Raw genomic sequence first — 18,683 nt, 5'->3', positions numbered from 1 at the left:
AGATATTTAAACAGATTGTTGGGTTAACCGATTGCCTAGAAAATTCAAGAATTTTCTCAAGCAATCAAGAATTTAACAATCATTGACTCTTTTCAATCAACACCTAATCAAAGTCTAATCTGGAATGAACGACAATACTTGGCAATGAAACAATATCACATTTCTCGATTCATCTTGAACATTCAGATTTCGATTGTTTTTATCATAACATGTAAATTGCAATCAATATTAAAGGATTTTTAAAAAAGCGTAACTGAACATCATATTTATAACAGATGCAGCAACTTGAATGATCAATGAATGGATCAACTAAGAATAATCAAACAAAAACATTACTGAGGTGAAAGTTGAGTTTGAAATTGCATTAAATAATAACTATTTAGCTTGAATTAGATGCATAAGGATATGAATAGATAAAAGTACACACAAAAAGCCAACTGCCTTATGGAGCGACAATAATTTTTGGATCATTTCAAAATCGATCTCAAATTAGCTTCAAATCTTCGATCAACCGGGCACTGACTCGATAAAAAAAAACTGTCAACTAAAAAAATGTCGATAAAAAACGCAAATAATGATGATTAGACGCCAAAAACAGTTGTCATTTCAAACAAACAATTCTCATCCAAAAAACGAAAACATCACATCGAGTGTTAAAGTTTGGTTAATTTATTTATAAATATTGAAAGCCTTGATTGTTCTAAGCAAATTGAATGTTTTTAAACCCGCAATTTTAAATCAACGTCAGCATAGCGATGAAAACAAAGGTAAACAGATGATGAAATTGAATTGATAGTTTACTTGATTACATGAAATTTGACATGAAAATGAGGTCTGAATAAATGGATAGATGTCACTACTTCTTCTCAAGGTGCAAGTATTGGGGAAAAAAGTGTTTTTTCCCTTCTAACCAGCCAATCAGAAGGAGACACATTGGATTGGTTAAAGAGCCAATAGGAATGAGCCACGACTGAATGTGTTGAATCTTATTGTCTAGAGTTTACCGAGTAAGTTATCATTTGATGAATTTCAACGAATCTATTTTATACTGTGTTTAGTAAATTGAAATTGTCAACTCATTTTTTATTATAATTACAATTGAACGTATACAACTGTGTTTAATTTGATTGTGATTGTCTTTTCTCTTAAATCAATTTTTTGATTCTTTTTATTTATAATTGTCACAATCCACAAGGTATTATATCTTTTTATTTAGTATTTCTATGTGTTTTACTCTTGTCCCTTTAAATTTTACTCATATTATCTTTCCAAATCTTTCTAGATGTTTCACTATAAATCTGGTTCAATGAGGGTTATGCCCCTCTTTTTAATTTTTGGTCTTTTGGTTACTTTCGAATCGATTAGTGCAAAAGAAAAGGATGCAAAGGATGCCAAAGACAGTGTTGGTACAGTTATTGGTATCGATTTGGGTACCACTTATTCCTGTGTAGGTGTTTTCAAAAATGGTCGCGTCGAAATTATTGCCAATGACCAAGGTAACCGTATCACTCCCAGTTATGTAGCATTTACACCAGAAGGTGAAAGATTAATTGGTGATGCTGCCAAAAATCAGTTGACTTCTAACCCTGAAAACACCGTTTTCGATGCCAAGCGTCTAATCGGTCGTGAATGGAGTGACCCCACAGTTCAATCTGATATCAAACATTTTCCATTCAAAGGTAAGACTATTTACTCTATTTATTACTTTTATGTTACTTATTCTTATGGATGAGTTTAATTGTTGTAATTTCATAAGATGCATTTTTGCCCCAAGTCATAATTTGAGTATGGGTGTAGTTGACGGGTAAAATTTACGTTTGACTAATCATTCTTATCCAATTATTTCTCTTTTTCCGTAGTCTTGGATAAAAACAGCAAGCCTCACATTCAGGTAAAAACCGGTCAAGGCGATAAAACCTTCGCTCCAGAAGAGATTAGTGCAATGGTTTTGATCAAGATGAAAGAGACAGCTGAAGCATATCTTGGTAAAAAAGTTACTCATGCTGTCGTCACCGTTCCAGCTTATTTCAATGATGCTCAGCGTCAAGCTACCAAAGATGCCGGTACCATTGCTGGTCTAAACGTTATGCGTATTATCAATGAACCTACAGCTGCTGCCATTGCTTACGGTCTTGACAAGAAAGAGAGTGAGAAGAACATTTTGGTCTTCGATCTTGGAGGAGGTACTTTCGATGTCTCATTACTTACCATCGATCAAGGAGTTTTCGAAGTCGTTGCTACTAATGGTGACACTCATCTTGGTGGTGAAGATTTCGATCAAAGAGTTATGGATCACTTCATTAAATTATACAAAAAGAAGACCGGCAAAGATATTCGAAGTGATAACCGAGCTGTTCAAAAACTCAGGCGAGAGGTTGAAAAAGCTAAGCGAACTCTTTCATCTGCTCATCAAGCAAGAATTGAAATTGAATCATTCTTTGAGGGCGAAGATTTCAGCGAAGTTTTGACTCGAGCTAAATTCGAAGAATTGAATATGGACTTATTCAAATCTACTCTTAAACCAGTCCAAAAAGTATTAGATGATTCCGATTTACAAAAGAAAGATATTGATGAAATTGTTCTTGTCGGTGGTTCAACCCGTATTCCTAAAATCCAACAACTTGTTAAAGAATTCTTCAATGGAAAGGAGCCTACTCGGGGCATTAACCCTGATGAAGCTGTTGCCTACGGTGCTGCCGTTCAAGCTGGAGTCTTATCCGGTGAAGAAGATACCGGTGATCTTGTTTTACTTGATGTTAATCCTCTTACTATGGGTATTGAAACTGTTGGTGGTGTTATGACCAAATTGATTCCTCGTAATACTGTTATCCCCACCAAAAAATCTCAAATTTTCTCTACTGCCTCCGATAATCAAAACACTGTTACCATCCAAGTTTATGAAGGTGAACGACCTTTAACCAAAGATAACCATCTTCTTGGTAAATTTGATTTAACTGGTATCCCTCCAGCTCCTCGAGGAATCCCTCAAATCGAAGTTACTTTTGAAATTGATGTAAACGGTATCCTTAAAGTATCTGCTGAAGACAAAGGTACTGGTAACAAGGAAAAGATTACTATTACGAATGATCACAATCGATTATCTCCTGATGATATTGAGAAAATGATTAAAGATGCAGAAAAGTTCGCAGATGAAGATAAACGTATTAAGGAAAAAGTTGAGGCCAAAAATGAACTCGAGTCTTATGCATACTCACTCAAAAATCAAATCGGAGACAAGGAAAAGCTTGGTGCTAAGCTTACTGATGATGATAAAACCAAGATTGAAGAATCTCTTGATGCCGCTATCAAGTGGCTTGATGCTAATGGTGAATCAGCCGATACATCAGAACTTAAAGCTAAAAAGAAGGAATTAGAAGATTCTGTTCAACCTATTATTGCTAAACTTTATGCTAGTGGTGCAGGACCAACTCCCGGTGGCGGACCCGAAGCCGACAGTAAAGATGAATTATAGGAAGAAAAACTTAATTTATACTAGTAAAATGATTATTTTGTAAATATTGAAACAAAAAAAATCCACTTTTGATTTACATTTAAATTTAAATTGTCTCCATCATTTCTCCTTTTTCTCATTTTTATTTAAATATAAATTTTGTTTTAGTTAAAAACTAAATTTTTACTGTTTCCGGTTATTTAACAATATATTCTCGGTATGAAAGCCATTTTATCTCATAAAAATTCATCGCGTTACGTCTTTTTGATTAAACAATATTCAGTTGAATGAATTTTTTGTTAAACTGCCAACATGGATAAGGCGGAGTTAACAAAAGTGACACATCGCATTGTGCATCAGCTGATTAGAAGGTTGAGTTTTACCTTGTGTGGTATGTTAGACTTAACAGTCTAGTTATTTTCACCATTAAAATAGATTATAATACAATTCAAGTTCGATGATTGATCTGGTCAGTTTATTTAGTGTTCTTGGATCTTTAATAACACTTGCTTTTGTGATTCTAATCATATGGAGAGGTCGAAGGACTAGTTATGCCAGTGTAGAAGACTTAGATGAAGATGAAGAAAGTAAACGTCGACCTGTTCGTGGTGTTCCTGTTCCAAGGCCTGGATCAAGTGGTGACGCACCCTTTCGTAAAGTAAGGAATCGTCGTCCTGTTCGTGGTGGAGGTCGATCAGACAGATCTGCCCCTGCTGATGATGACCAGTTTGATCAACCTCCGGAGTTTGTTAACCGAGCAGGCGATGAAGATGATGATGATGATGAAGATAGTTGTGATGGAAACGATGGAGACATGGATAGAGAGCCTAATGTTCCTGAAGGTAAAATTGGTGCTAAAAAGAGACGAAAGTTGGAGATGAAAGCAGAGAAAAAAATGGCCCGTGAACGGGAACTACAAGAGAGGGAAGAACGTAAACAACGACAAGCAATGCTGGATGAAGAGAGAAGGAAAAAGGAGGAAGCCGAGAAGGAAGAAGAAAAGAAACGAGAAGAAGAGGAAAGAAAAATTCGAGAAGAAAAAGAAAGACAAGAACATGAAGAATATCTAAAGATGAAGCAAGCATTCGAAATTGAAGAAGAGGGATTCGATTTGGATACAGATGAAACCGAGCAATCGAATAAATTAGCTGCTTTCATCCAGTTCATCAAAGATGAGAAAGTTGTTTTATTGGAAGATCTTGCTGGTACTTTTCAGATGAAAACACAAGATGCCATAAATCGCTTAAATTTACTTTTAGAGGACCAACAATTGACTGGAGTTATCGATGATAGAGGAAAATTCATCTATATTACTCAAGATGAGTTAGAAAATATAGCCAAATTCATTCGTCGTAGAGGTCGAGTTGCTATAAGTGAACTAGTGGAAAATAGTAATCAACTTATTAAAATGAAAGCCTGAAATGTTAAGTTGATTTTTTTAATTTTAATGAAAAATATTTGTTGATCCATTTTTCCGTATATCAATCAAAATTTCATACATTTGAAAATTAAAAATACTAATGTATAACGTATAAATTGTATAATTTAACACTGAATTTCATAAAATTAAAATATTTTTGTACATCTAATGAAAAACATTGTCTACAATCTTATCAACTTAAAGCTGAATTTAACTCTCAAATAGACTGCAAATTCAGTATTGGTTAAAAATAAAAAATTAAAATCAGTCCTTATTCCAAATCACTGTGGAAAGTAATTGATCTACCAATCGATTACTTGATAAGATTTACAGTGACCGATCAATGATCATAATTATGACTCAAAAAATAAGAAATAGCTTTCTTCTTTTAAATGTGTTGAAAATGCATTGCAAAACAAAGAGACAAGTTAGATAACCTATTGTCCAATCAGAACCCTTTTCTCTCATTTAAGCTTTAACGATTTTTTGTCAACTTTGTTATTTAAACAAATGAAGCTGTCAGAAGATCATCTATTCCTCTTTTAATCCCAAGTGTTAATACGTTTTAATTTGCCTTTTATAGCTTCTTGTTTAATTTTTTTCTTATTGTTTAACAAAATTAATTACGAAAAAGTGATAATGATGACCGAGGAACCAGTCCACACTTCAATTCAACAAAACCTACCAACAACTGAGAAATTTTTGGATCTCAATGACAAGAAATTTAAAGGACCCAGAAAAACTCTCCGAAAGAAAAGGTATAGCCGAGATAATGAATTTATTGATTTTAATCAACCTAAATTGGTCAACGATGATCGAGTCTTTTACCGCTCAGCTCAAGAGAAATCACCACCACCATTGCAGATGCAATTCCAATTTCAAATACCACAACAGCAACACCAGACATTCCAGCAACTTCAATTACAACAGTTTCACTATCAATCACAACAGTTGCAGTCACAACCTCAATCACCTCAAATTACTCCACCGTTATCGACCTCACACCCATTATCATCATATCGGACCCCAAGTTCATCCAATCCTCCCACAAATGGGAACCAATTCATGATGGGACAGTAAGTGATGCAATTTCTGTGCGATTTACGCGATATAATTTTAGCTTAGTCTTTAAGCTATTCATTAGTTGTCATTGACTTTAACCTTGTTTTTCACATTTTTTATTTAGACAACAGTTTCCATTTCCCATGCCTATGCCAATGCAGATGCCAATGCCTATACCGATGACAATGCCCATGCCAATGAATTTCAATGGAATCCAAATGCCGTTACAAGTTCCTTTGCATATGGCGATGTCTATGCCTGCTCAAATGCCCATGCAGATGCCAAATATCCCTCTGCCAATATTTATACGGTTGCCCATCCCGTTAACAAATGAGTATATGAACTACTTTAATGAAAGTTTTAAGCAAATGGGTGAGATTAATGGTTCCTCGGAAATTGCTGATCAGATGGCTGATGTTGGACCATCCTGCATGCCCAATTACATGCCCCAAATGTTTCCACCTCAATTAGGACCCTTTTTATTCGGTTTACCTCAATCTATGATGTATCCAAGACCTGATTTAGAATCGCCATTTCATGTTGCACAGCCTTTAGCCAAGTGAAACTGAATATTATGAAAACACCTGTTCGAATTAACGTTAAGCTAAGATTTGGTGGTTCATCTATCCGTAAGTTGTTCAAAAAGAGTTTCCGTTAAGATGAATCTACACCAAACTTGGGAAAATTAATCGAGGCTATTTATTTTAAAAGAGAAAATTTACTCAAACCAGCAGTCAGACAACAAAGACTAATTTTGTAACCAGAAGATTTGAGTCATTTTTCTCTTAAATCTTCTTAATTGGTCTTTCACAGTTAAGCATTTTTTTCTTTGTAAATTTATATTTGTAATTAGAAGTTTAAAGCAATTACTAATATTTAAATCAAAACTTTGAGAACTGAATGTTCAATGAAAAGAACTTATAAATCAGTATACGAAAAGCACCGATTATTTTTACAGTTCATTTTAAGTCACATAAATTATTTATACATGTACACACTTCTTCTGTTTATTTGCATCTCAAAGACATTTCATTCCTCATTAACCTGGTTATTTCGACTTAACTCTTTGGTCCAAACTTCAAAGTCATGATTTCAACGGCCAATTTAAGAAAGATGCTCTGAGCTTATCTGTATTTACATGAAATCTTTAATTTGAATTACTAGAGAAGCAAAAATACAAGCGACTTTTATCTTTTACTGAAGAAAAACAAAACAAGAATAAAAAATAAATTATTTATCAAATTTAATCGTCAGAAACACAAACTTGATTCCATTATGATTTGATGAAAGGTTAAAATGTATTATGTTAAATTGATTGAGTTATACAATGGTAGTAGATTAATATGGGGAGAACAAGATTAACGATATCTGTGTATAAGGCAAATTACAAGGCAAGAAAAATAAAGTATTAGATTAAAGTTAGCTAATATTCGAGTGTATCGTTGATGACTTCGATTCTGGATTCACTTCCATCATCGGTATTATCTTTATTCAAAGCTTTGTTATATAAGCTGCTTTTATCATTTGGTTTAATTTGGGATGAATTTGGAGACATAGATCGTGCATCTTCCAATTCATCATCTTCAGCCAAAGTATCGAAAACACAGCTCATAAGAAATTTATCATCTTCATCAGATTCTAAAACAATATTGGAATCATCACCATCTTCCTTGGAAGGTTCATCTTCATCATCATTCTGATCTTTAGAATAGGAAGATTGAATTTTTGATATAACTTCTGTTGCTTCACCATCACTTTCAGCTACTTTTTCTAGCTGAGAGATGCGTGTTGAAGCTTTAATATGATCATAACGAGTGAAATCGCCCTCTTCTTGTGATTGAATCGGGTCTTCTGAAAATTCTTTAACGATTTGGCTGATACTAGCAACTTCATGAGAAACTTCAATGTCACCTAATCCATCATGATGTTCTTTTGATACTCCATTGACATTTGGCTCATCTTCATCGGGTCCTATTGTATCAGCATTTTCAAGACTCTGATCTTTGCGAGAAGCTGGTTGTTCATTATTATCACAGATAATATCCGTTTGAATACCATTTTCTTGCATCACTACATTTATCGTATTTATACCATTTTCTTTGAAAATGGGTTTCTCCTTGATTGGTTCAGGGTCAGTTTGAATTAACTTTTCCACCATAATAGCCACATGAGATTGATCGGGCTGATGGCCATTCTTGAGGTTGTTATCGGTAGGTTTACTCAAATTAATTTCAAAACGGCCAATATTTTCAATGGAAATAGATCCTTGAATACCATGTTGAGTGCAGAGACAATTGAATAGATTAGATAGAGTGGAATAAAGATCACTATTGTTTGTCCCATCAGTTTGCTGAGATTGATTTCTTTTATCATTTATCATGAGTTCAGTTTGAGCTCCATTATTTTTCTTCAATGACTGTCTAACTCGATCAAATCTGCTATAAGTAGCGCAAGATCTAATTCGGCGATCCTCAGAGTCAGATGAATCACTCATCAATCCTTCCCGTCTATCTTCGCCTTCAAAACTGAGCTTACGATTTAATGGTTCTCTAGGTCTCTTTGGTGAAGGTGATGCTTGTTTATCAGATGGCCTTTTATCTGGTTGTAATGTGAATTTATTCAAAAATGAAACAGGGAACGGGCTGAGTTCTCTTTCTTTACCAGAGCCAGATGGAGTTGATGTTTTGGGCATAACGAAAGGCCTTTTAACAGTTTCAATAGGATCATTTAGAGTTTCAATGGGCCGTTTAGCTCCTTTATTGACTACATCTCGAGCCATTTCTCGTGCCTCAGCTTCTGCTTCTTCAATTGACTTGTCAAGATCAATATCCTCGTGCCTTTCTTGTGGTAACCGCCGTTTACCAAGAGGAGAAGTATCTTTATTGCCATTCGGTTTGTCAGACAAATCACTTCCTTTGATAGAATCAATTAGTTGACTGGCTTTGTTAACTACTTTACCAAAACACACATCTTGAACAAGACGATTACGGTTGACAGCAGCATTACATTTGGGACAGTTACAGATGTCTTCTGCCGGGTCCAGTGCATTGACAATACAATAATAACAAAATCGGTGTCCACACGGATTTCTCATGGGCTTAGAGATGAGATTGTGACTGTAGATAATAAAAAGAAAAGATACAATTTAAATGATTAAGCTTATCTAAAACATAATATCAAAATATTATTATCAAAGTCAAAGCCTTTACTCACCAAATAGCACAAGAGACACTTTCCTGGATCCTTTTGAGGATTGATAGCGCAGTTTCATAAGCAGATTGAACCATGATTAAATTAAATTAAATAACAGGAACATATGAGAAACAACTTGAAGCTATTGAATGTACAAGAAAATACAAACTGATTGATGACCAGATTGTGATTACTTTCGAAGTTGAATGCAAAAAAAAATTATAAGCAAAGTTGTTTTCAGCCAAAGGTGGAGTTTAAATGCTGCAATCTCTGCCAAATGCTGTCGGCCATTTTTAGCGGCAATTTTGAAAAAGTTAGCCATCAATACTTGTCAATTTAAATATCCATTTATGTTTAATTATGCTTTAAATGACAAAACATCTTAAATTAATAATTAAATAATTCCTGAAATTTTTAATTTGATTTTATTAAGTCATTAATTGATATTTTTGATAAATTTATGCTGGGAGTGGTCTTTGGATCCGGATTAAATATCAGGATCAGATACTTTAATAAGCTGTGAAAAATAAACACAACAGTATAATCTGACAATATGATTTGCTTGCCTTTAAGCTTTTGAAAACTTGTGCTCTAATCTGATTCAATTTTGATTGTTAATTGACAACTCTTGAACTTTTAACTACAATATAATTCTGTGTAACCAACGTACCGCTATTCATTTATTGAAACTGAAAATTACCGCGTCTATCGCTATCATCACTTTCTTCTTGTTCTGCAATCTCATCTTTAGTGTCTTTGAAGAGTTTTCTTTTTGTTTCTTGGCTAGACAATTTTTATTCTTGCCTTTTCTGTTTGCTGCTCTTTTTTTATTCTTATTTTATGTTAATTAATTTTCCCACCGCGAAAACGGTGAATCATTATCCATGTTGTATCCTTGTCGTTAAACAACTAAAAAATGAAATATGGTTGAGAAGAGGCCAACTAAAGGTGAACTCTGGTGTGTTCCTCAATTATCTTCTCAAATTGTAGTCAGTATTTTGATGCCTAATGGTTTATTATTTGATATACCTTGTTGTCGAGAAGATAGTTTGGATAAGATTAAGAGAAATGTTTGGAAAGAAGCTGAGAGAGAAGTTCTTTTCCAACTTCTCAGTGATATTACTTGTTACATCTTTATTGGAGTCACCCAAGAGGCTAAAGTAGAAGAGTTTTATGATGAAAATCGTCGTCTCTGTGATCTTGGATTATTCACTGCCCTCCTCAAGCTTATTGAACCTGAAGGTGACAAAGATGAAAAACGTGCCAATGCTGAAATATCACTAGCCATTGGTATTACCATTTCAGAGCTAGATAGGTTCAAAAATGGCGAAACTTTCAATTTTCGCAAAGATATTATCAATTTTTGTAAATCAATTGTTGAAAAACGCGAAGAAATGGACTCAGAAGCCAAACTGTACTATACTCATCCTCCTGAGCTTGACGAGTCATATTTTTCTAACAGTACTAAGGTCAATCAATCAATGTTAACTCTGTGTATCTGGTCCAATGGAGAGGATGGCTGTAAGGAAAGTTTCAAAATCGATATACCTCATGATTGTACAGCTTCAAGTATCATTAGCCAGATTTTAGGCCAGACGACTTGGTTTAGCCCTGTTGACAAAACCGGTGGTTATACTGAATCTGAAGCTCCTCAAGAAAACTCTCTTGTTCTCAAAGTTTGTGGTGTCAATGAATATTTTTTTGGTAACCATCCTATATGTAGATACAAGGTAAATTATTATTTATTCATCAGTTATATCCTTTACATTGCTATAAATATTAAAATTTTATCGTTAACATAAATTAATCATAACTTTTTTTCATATTTTTTATTTTCAGTATATTACCAACTGTCTTTCTCAAAATAGATGTCCAAACTTAATGCTGGTCGATAAGAATCGCGTCACTTCGGAAATTGAAAAGTTTCAATTTTTAATCCCGTCATCTATAAAACGGTCATCATCATTCTCAAAAGTTGATCCTGGTTCCAAGGATTTGAGTCGAGGTCTAGAAACAGGCCAATATTTGCTTCTCTGGAAATTGGATAATTATTTCAAAATCAAGATTCTTTGGGCAACTTACGTTAACGTGAGAGATGTTGAAAAAATATTTGTTAAATGTGGACTTTATCATGGAGCTGAGCTCCTTTGTCCACCAAAAGAAACGTCTCGAGTTGACCCATGGAACCCTAAATGGGACCAGGAGATTGAATTTGACATTTTTGTTTCAGATTTACCTCGAAGTGCGCGACTTTCTATATCAATTTGCTCAGTCACTAATCGTAACAAAAAAGCCGGAGAAATATGTCCACTTGCTTGGGGAAACATTTCTTTGTTTGATTATAAGTCACGGTTACTTGTCGAAAGGAAAATACTTCATCTTTGGCCTGTCCCAAAAGACTTCACTGAACTTCTCAATCCTCTCGGCTACTTAGGATTAAATACAAATAAAGATTCACCCGGCTTGGAAATTGAATTAACATGGTATCAAGCTCCAGTTATTTATCCTCCTGAAACTATAATTGAGTATCATGCCAACTTTTGTCGTGACTTGGATTTTGCTGGTAAAGATATGGGCTGTAATGGACTTGAGCTCAGTCGTTATCAAAAATATAAAACTATCGATGAAAAAGACTTTGAATTGCTTCATGAAGTAATTAAACGTGACCCTTTATCAGAGATGACTATCCAAGAAAAAAATTTAGTCTGGAGAATGAGAGAACATTGTGTTCAAATTCCCGATTCGCTGCCAAAGCTTCTTGACGCTGTTAAGTGGAATTCAAGAGACGATGTCTCCCAATTGTATAGCTTATTAAAACAATGGCCAGCAATTAAATCAGATACTGCCTTGGAACTTCTAGATTGTAAATACGCTGATATAATGGTCCGTAACTTTGCTGTCAAATGGTTAGATGAAAGTTTGTCTGATGAGTTACTCTCTCAATACTTACTCCAATTGGTTCAAGTTATCAAATTTGAACCATACCTTGACAATGGCCTTTCCCGAATGCTGCTCAAACGATCACTTCTCAATCGACGCATTGGTCACTATTTCTTCTGGCATTTAAAAGCAGAAATGCATGATCCTTCAGTTCAACTTCGATTTTCAATTCTTTTGGAAGCATTTTGTCGCGGTCTTTGTACCAATTCTCTTCAATCAACATTGAAACAAGTTGAAGCCCTTGAAAAGTTGACCATTTTGACGGAAGGACTTAAGCTTAAGAAAGACGATAATAGAGAAAGAATTAAATTTTTCTCGGATCAAATGCGAAAGGAAGATTACATTGAAGCACTACAAAATTTTCCTAGTCCTTTAAATCATACACTAACATTGGGTAGGCTTCGCATTGAAGACTGTCGTATCATGGATTCAGCAAAAAAGCCTCTTTGGCTTGTTTGGTCCAACCCTGACCCTTATGCGGAATTATATACTTCTCACAGTGCCATTATTTTCAAAAGTGGAGATGATCTCCGGCAAGATATGCTTACCCTTCAAGTAATTCGTATATTCGACTTGATTTGGCGTCGCGAGGGTCACGATCTGAAAATGCTGCCCTACACCTGTTTAGCAACAGGTAAACAAGTTGGTATGATTGAAGTAGTTCCTCGTGCCAAAACAGTGATGAATATACAGAGAACCGGTGGACGAATGGCTGCATTTCAAGTTGACTCTACACAACTTCACAAATGGATTAAAGAAAATAATGTCCATAACTATGACCAAGCTGTCGACACTTTCACCAAATCATGTGCAGGCTACTGTGTGGCAACTTTTATTCTTGGAATTGGTGACCGTAATCCAGATAATATTATGATCAACGAAGAAGGTCAAATATTTCATATTGATTTTGGTCATTTTCTTGGTCATTTCAAGAAAAAATTTGGAATCAACAGAGAACGTGTTCCTTTCGTCTTAACAGACGATTTTCTTTGCGTCATTTCAAAAGGTTCTGAAAACCCTAAGAAGAGCAAAGAATTTGAAAAGTAAGTTCTTTCCAGCCATGAAATTTGAATTCTATCACTCTCATAAATAAATTATAAACTCTTATAGTTGCACTTAGAATCGATTAACTAATACTTTTTTTCAATTTACTCAATAGATTTACCGAGCTTTGTGGATTAGCATATCTTTCACTGCGTCGTCATGCTAATTTACTCATCACCTTGTTTACTATGATGCTATCAACAGGAATACCAGAGCTTCAATCAATCGATGATATCGGTTATTTGCGTAAAACCTTACAAGTTGAAAGAAATGAAGAAGATGCTCTCAAGTATTTTAATAATCAATTTTTTGAAGCCCATGGGGGAGCTTGGACTACAAAGATTGATTGGTTTTTCCATAATATTGCCCATTTCAAGAATTAATTATTTCTACTAATTTTCCGTTCGACAAACATTATGAATTATCACAATTTTGCACATTTTTCATGTACATACAAGGCTGGATCCGAAACAATGGTGTTATAATTGGTGAAATTTAAAACTTAAATATTTTTGATAAAATAGACCTAAAATTGAGCTGAAAAAAAACTGGTAACACCATTTATCAAGATTAATCAATCATGCTGATTATATGGATTCACTTATTTCTAAAATCTAATTATTGATGGATTTTTTGCTTTGCGCTTTATCTCTTTCATATTTGGATTTCATTTCGGATTTCGCTATTTGACTCTTCACGAAAACCCGACGCACTTGTAAGCCTACTCAACTCACCAACAGTCTTCAACTATACTACAACTCTGACTAATTATCACTATTAAACCTGGTATTTGCTCATAATCTTGCGCGGTTCCTGTCCCATCAGATCGCTGGATCAATAGTCCTAACCTGTTCATCTTTGCAGTTGAAGTTGTATTATATCACAGAAGCTTATTTACTGTTGACGGCTGTTGAAAATCAACTTTTTATACCACAAATACTAATATAAGCCAAAAGAAAGAATTTATCTGTTGAAACCCTGTCTTCCACTGAACCTTTTTTCCGAGAAAACAGGCCATCGAATTATTTGCTACTCTCTTTTTTGCACTGCTACATACTTTGTACCTATTTGAATATACATCCTTATATCATATTATTATTACTATTATTATTATTGTATTACTATAATTATTATTGTTGTTGAAATGGGATTTTCTGATTGAAAATGTAAATTATAAAATTGAATTGTTGACATGAACATAACACTTTATTATAATTTTTAATCATCTCTTCTATTCGTCCATTTTTCAATTTCAAACTCTATTATAAAAAAGAGGATAACTAATTGATTGGATAAAATTCCGTGACTATCTTTAATTAATTATTCAACCGTTTCAATGGCTTTTAATGGTTTGTTTCGAATATTGAGAATGACATTTGTACAATTTTGTCAATAGTTAATCGATCAGTCGAAAGAATCAGATCAATCACTTTGAATCAATTAATAAACATCACATGGTTGAAAAATGATGAATATTTATTTGACACATCCATTAAATCTGCAATAATCAATATCTTGAGGAAGTTTAGTGAATCTAATCAAAGTTATTAATCAATACTATTAGTATTAAATAAATAATATTAGTCAATGCTCTTTGTTTCATTAAATATTAATCAATTCTGACTGCAAATGAAACACGCAAATTGCTCTCGTAACGCTGCGGAATTGTCTTTCTTATAATTCAAAACAATGAATTTTATAACTTTTAATTTGTATTTCCATACAAAAAATAAAATTTCACGTTTGTTCGCATTAATAATAAATGAAACAAGATTCAATAATTTGGAATTTTAGAGCGACCTGTTAGTAGAGCCCACATGATTGCAGTTTAATACAACACAGTTGTGAGATTTTTTCACTCAAAACTTGACAATAATCCTTTCTTAGAAAGATTAACTCAATCCAATAAAAAAGCCGTAAAATGTGCAGAATTAATAAATTTTAATAAATTTTCAGTGTATTTATAATTGTTGCGCTGAGTGTATTATTGAATTATTTGATCTAATTTTTTTAAGAAAATTAGAATAAACACAAGTTTAAAAATTAATATTGTTAATTTGATTGATGAAATATTCCTCTTCAACTGCATAAACTGAGTTCTTGCTCGAGTCCAGAAAAAAGTTTGCCAAGAGTTTTTATGCTATTTGATTCGATAAATTCATCAAAATTGTTCGAATAGACCCAAAATTCGCTCAGCTCAGTCAGGTCTTTTCCAGCCCTGACTCTTATAATCAGTCCGAAACTTTTCAATCGACGCTCATTTAAAGAAAAGATCTACAAACCTACAAAAGACTTTACTAACAGGTCGCTCTTTAGTTTAATTTAGTACTGTAGATTTGGATCGAGTAGTTGGATCGAATATTTCGATTGATTACATCGTTGTTAAGTTAAGAGTAGGACTGCAGTTTATTAGTAATTGAATATCAATTTCGGTTCATGTTGGAACAAAACAAAAGGTACAAACTGCCGCACTCCAAAGCGTACTAAAAAGGTTAAAAAGGTTTCATTAATGAAATTGATTTGAAAATAATAAATGCACCTAAACGACTTACCACTAATGTTAAATAATTATTAAGCAAAATGTGATTATTAATTTTAAATGCAGCACTCATTGCAGCCGTTCTGTCCAATATTTCCAGTTTCTTTGATTTCCAGATGAAATACAAACAAAATTGTCTCATTAGGTCTGGAACCAGCAATTTTGGTTATTACATAGTAGATGTTAGCATTTGATGCAATAATCTGCTTTCTTGTTAAAATATTTTTTTCAAATCGTAACAAGCTCGTCTAGCAATTGTCAATTCAAAATCAAACTAAATCCTAATCTTGTTATGATACTAGTTAATTATTATTATTATAAATTTTACTTCAATATTTCCTCACTTAAAGTTACCTTTAGACTGGCAAGCAAATCCAATGATCGATATCGCGCTAGTTTATGCGTGAAAATGCATATTTGATATGTCTGATGAGTAAAGAAAATTAAGAAAAAAGTTAAAATTTAGTTTTAAATTAAAAATGACCAGTTTTACTCTGGATTTTCATATAATCCTAGAACTTTCCGTGATTCAATCTTCAACTTACCTTTTTAGTGGCCAGTGAGCCGAGAAAGTGTAGAACACATATTGACATACTTATCACAGAAATACCGAAAGTCAGCAGAATTTCGCTGGTATAAGTTAGCGTTTCAGCATAATTTGTGAGGTGATAAAATATTAAAACAACAATGTAAGTCACTATTGTGTAAATGAGTACTGTCACAGCGTCATATTGTATGTTCATTTTATCCATGTAATTGTAGCACCAAATCTGTTGATAAAAGAAAGTCTCTATTTCCCTTTTCTCTCCCTTTTTAATGATTGATTTTAGATTATAATTTACGAATGTAATTACTGTAAAACTTTTTAAAATAAACCAAAAGGTGCTCAGCAACGGCAAACGTATTACTGAAAACTGAATACAAAATACAAAGAAATCTATACCCATTGATAACAAATTGTTGTAGCTGTTGAACAATATGGCACTTAAATGGCAAGCGAAAAAGCCAAAGTAAACGATTTCGATTGTAAATTTTTGTGTCAACAGTGTGGAACAATAAAAGCGTCTGAATGATTGATCATCTTCTAGTGTTAGATGATAAAGTCGACCATTTTCAAGATGATCTTTGTATTCTGTAAATACAAAAGTGAATGGCTTTTTGAATGAATAATTAAGGAACAACAGGAATATTTTTATAGCATTGAGAAGAAAGATTCCAATGAAACAATAATAATTTACCAATTTTCTGTCCCGATTAGTTCTGAAGTAATCACCAAGAACCATCAAAACTGTTTCATTATCAGTCCAACACAAAACAAGTAACCTTAAAAGGACTAGAAAATTCAATAGCAAACTTACACCACTGACGATTAAAAAACGCTTTCTCTTCGTCCCTCGTAAATCAAATATCCATTTTGAAAGTTCATAGGCTTCTGACTGTTCAATCAACTTTAAAAGGTTACATTTGCTCGACTTGGTGTCGATGATGGTCGCTAAATATCGGCTACATGAAGGAAGCCTACTTCTCTCCAGATTTTCGGCTAATCTTGCAAAACAATGAGTACAAGAACAAGGCATAGAAATGGTTTTATTAAAGCCTTTGAACAGTTTACAATTGGTTTTGACCATTGTTTCATCTCAGCATCTTTGCGACAATAGTTATGCCTTTACTGACTATGTTCAAGCGTAACTATTGAATAGTTAGGATTTCATCTAAAATGATCTTCGAGAATAAAAGACTATTTTCATTAAACGCATCAGTGTAACAGAAACCATAGTGATTAACTTCAATTAATGCAGTTATTATACCATAAAACATACTATTATATAACAATAAAACATAAATCAATTCAATGCAGTAGTTAACTAAATATTGATTTTGAATGCCAATATGAATGGATAATATCACGCAATAAAATCTATTAGGATTTTTGCCCACGATAAGTGATTTCCCAGCTATTAGTATTTCTCGCCGCTTCTTATAAGTGGCATAAAATCAGAATGTTTAGTTCACTAGACAGATCGGTTATTTGATGAGAATGAGTTGAACAGGACAAAAGAAAATCATATTATTATAATAATATTTAAGCAATTACAAGTATTAATAACAGTAATACGGATTCGGTACAAGACTAAACTTGGTTGAGTAGCATAATTTTATATTTAACAAGATTTGCACCATTTCCATTACAAATATGAGCATTCTTTAATCATTATGGATACAAATTTTTATAATGAAATTCGACCTCTTTATCGGTCATCTCTTGCGTTTTCTATCATTAAATTTCTTTGTTTTTTCGTGAATATCGCAACAACAGTATGTCCGATCTCCGAAACTTTTGGCATCTCCTTAGAAGAAGATTGACTTGATTTTCTTTGTTTTTGTCTAGTTAACCAGCGTTAATTGAAAGAAGCACAAGTAAAACATTTACAATCCATTTTAATATTTGTGACAGCAAACTACGACAGTTAGACGATGGAAACGCATCTAATGTTTTCATTATTTTGCATGAATATAAAACAATAGTATCTATTGATTTGTATTCAAGCAAACTTTTAAAACAAACTAATACGATTTACTGCTTTTAACAATTATTTCGTTGAGTTGCACAGTTATCCAACAATAAGCTACAAATGTGCTCAATTCGTGAAGTTTTTCTTCTAAAAAGATACATTCATGACCATCGCAACAAAATGCAAACTGTTTGGATTTGCTGCCAATGCAATCAACAATCTCGATTTGACAAGAAATGATCTATTAAGTACCATTGATGACTTGGAGCATTTAGAACGTTCAACGCAAATATTTGACAGAATAAAAGCTTCAAATATCGTCAAATGCAAAGTTTGTTCTTGGACATAATGCAACCTTTACATTTTTGATACAAGTATTACTGACATTAAAACCTTTCAACTGAACAACAGTGATATTTTTGTGTTTCATTGAAACGAAAAGTTTGAACTGTATTAATATTAAGTATTTTTGTCTAATCAATTTTGAATTTATTACGCGCAACAATCATTTTGATGAGCTGC

At 33.3% G+C, this 18,683-nt stretch overlaps 5 protein-coding genes across 6 annotated transcripts; 4 read left to right on the top strand and 1 right to left on the bottom strand.

Annotated features, from left to right (window-relative positions):
* Positions 1 to 1,028: 1,028 nt before the first annotated feature.
* Hsc70-3 (heat shock protein 70 cognate 3) lies at positions 1,029 to 3,556 on the top strand. The gene is made up of 3 exons (XM_015929494.3): positions 1,029 to 1,195; positions 1,283 to 1,679; positions 1,860 to 3,556. The coding sequence occupies exons 2-3, from the start codon at positions 1,283 to 1,285 to the stop codon at positions 3,470 to 3,472; spliced, it is 2,010 nt and encodes a 669-aa protein (XP_015784980.1). The 5' UTR covers positions 1,029 to 1,195; the 3' UTR covers positions 3,473 to 3,556.
* A 127-nt stretch (positions 3,557 to 3,683) lies between these two features.
* On the top strand, positions 3,684 to 5,047 carry LOC107362425 (DDRGK domain-containing protein 1). Its single transcript, XM_015929496.3, has one exon. The coding sequence runs from the start codon at positions 3,909 to 3,911 to the stop codon at positions 4,869 to 4,871; it is 963 nt and encodes a 320-aa protein (XP_015784982.2). The 5' UTR covers positions 3,684 to 3,908; the 3' UTR covers positions 4,872 to 5,047.
* A 364-nt stretch (positions 5,048 to 5,411) lies between these two features.
* Positions 5,412 to 7,180, top strand: LOC107362426 (uncharacterized). Of its 2 annotated transcripts, XR_001568662.3 has the most exons (3): positions 5,412 to 5,947; positions 6,058 to 6,562; positions 6,958 to 7,180. XR_001568662.3 is itself a non-coding variant. In XM_015929497.3 (2 exons), the coding sequence occupies exons 1-2, from the start codon at positions 5,511 to 5,513 to the stop codon at positions 6,494 to 6,496; spliced, it is 876 nt and encodes a 291-aa protein (XP_015784983.1). In that variant the 5' UTR covers positions 5,412 to 5,510; the 3' UTR covers positions 6,497 to 7,180. The 2 variants fall into 2 exon arrangements, 1 of the variants encoding a protein (XP_015784983.1); XM_015929497.3 differs by having other exon boundaries at positions 6,058 to 7,180.
* On the bottom strand, positions 7,153 to 9,334 carry LOC107362424 (uncharacterized). Its single transcript, XM_015929495.3, has 2 exons — positions 9,147 to 9,334; positions 7,153 to 9,049 (listed from the first exon to the last, which is right to left on the bottom strand). The coding sequence occupies exons 1-2, from the start codon at positions 9,218 to 9,220 to the stop codon at positions 7,357 to 7,359; spliced, it is 1,767 nt and encodes a 588-aa protein (XP_015784981.2). The 5' UTR covers positions 9,221 to 9,334; the 3' UTR covers positions 7,153 to 7,356.
* A 341-nt stretch (positions 9,335 to 9,675) lies between these two features.
* Positions 9,676 to 14,302, top strand: LOC107362674 (phosphatidylinositol 4,5-bisphosphate 3-kinase catalytic subunit alpha isoform). The gene is made up of 3 exons (XM_015929782.3): positions 9,676 to 10,855; positions 10,965 to 13,108; positions 13,225 to 14,302. Exons 1-3 carry the CDS (start codon positions 10,049 to 10,051, stop codon positions 13,490 to 13,492), a joined length of 3,219 nt encoding a protein of 1,072 aa, XP_015785268.1. The 5' UTR covers positions 9,676 to 10,048; the 3' UTR covers positions 13,493 to 14,302.
* Positions 14,303 to 18,683: the final 4,381 nt, after the last annotated feature.

Source organism: Tetranychus urticae, chromosome 1 (genome assembly GCF_039701765.1).
Source record: "Tetranychus urticae isolate SD_2017Ah chromosome 1, NJAU_TeUrti_SD_1.0, whole genome shotgun sequence".
NCBI lineage: Eukaryota > Metazoa > Arthropoda > Arachnida > Trombidiformes > Tetranychidae > Tetranychus > Tetranychus urticae.
The sequence above is the reverse complement of the archived record's forward strand: the minus strand, read 5'-3'. Positions and strand labels throughout refer to the sequence as shown.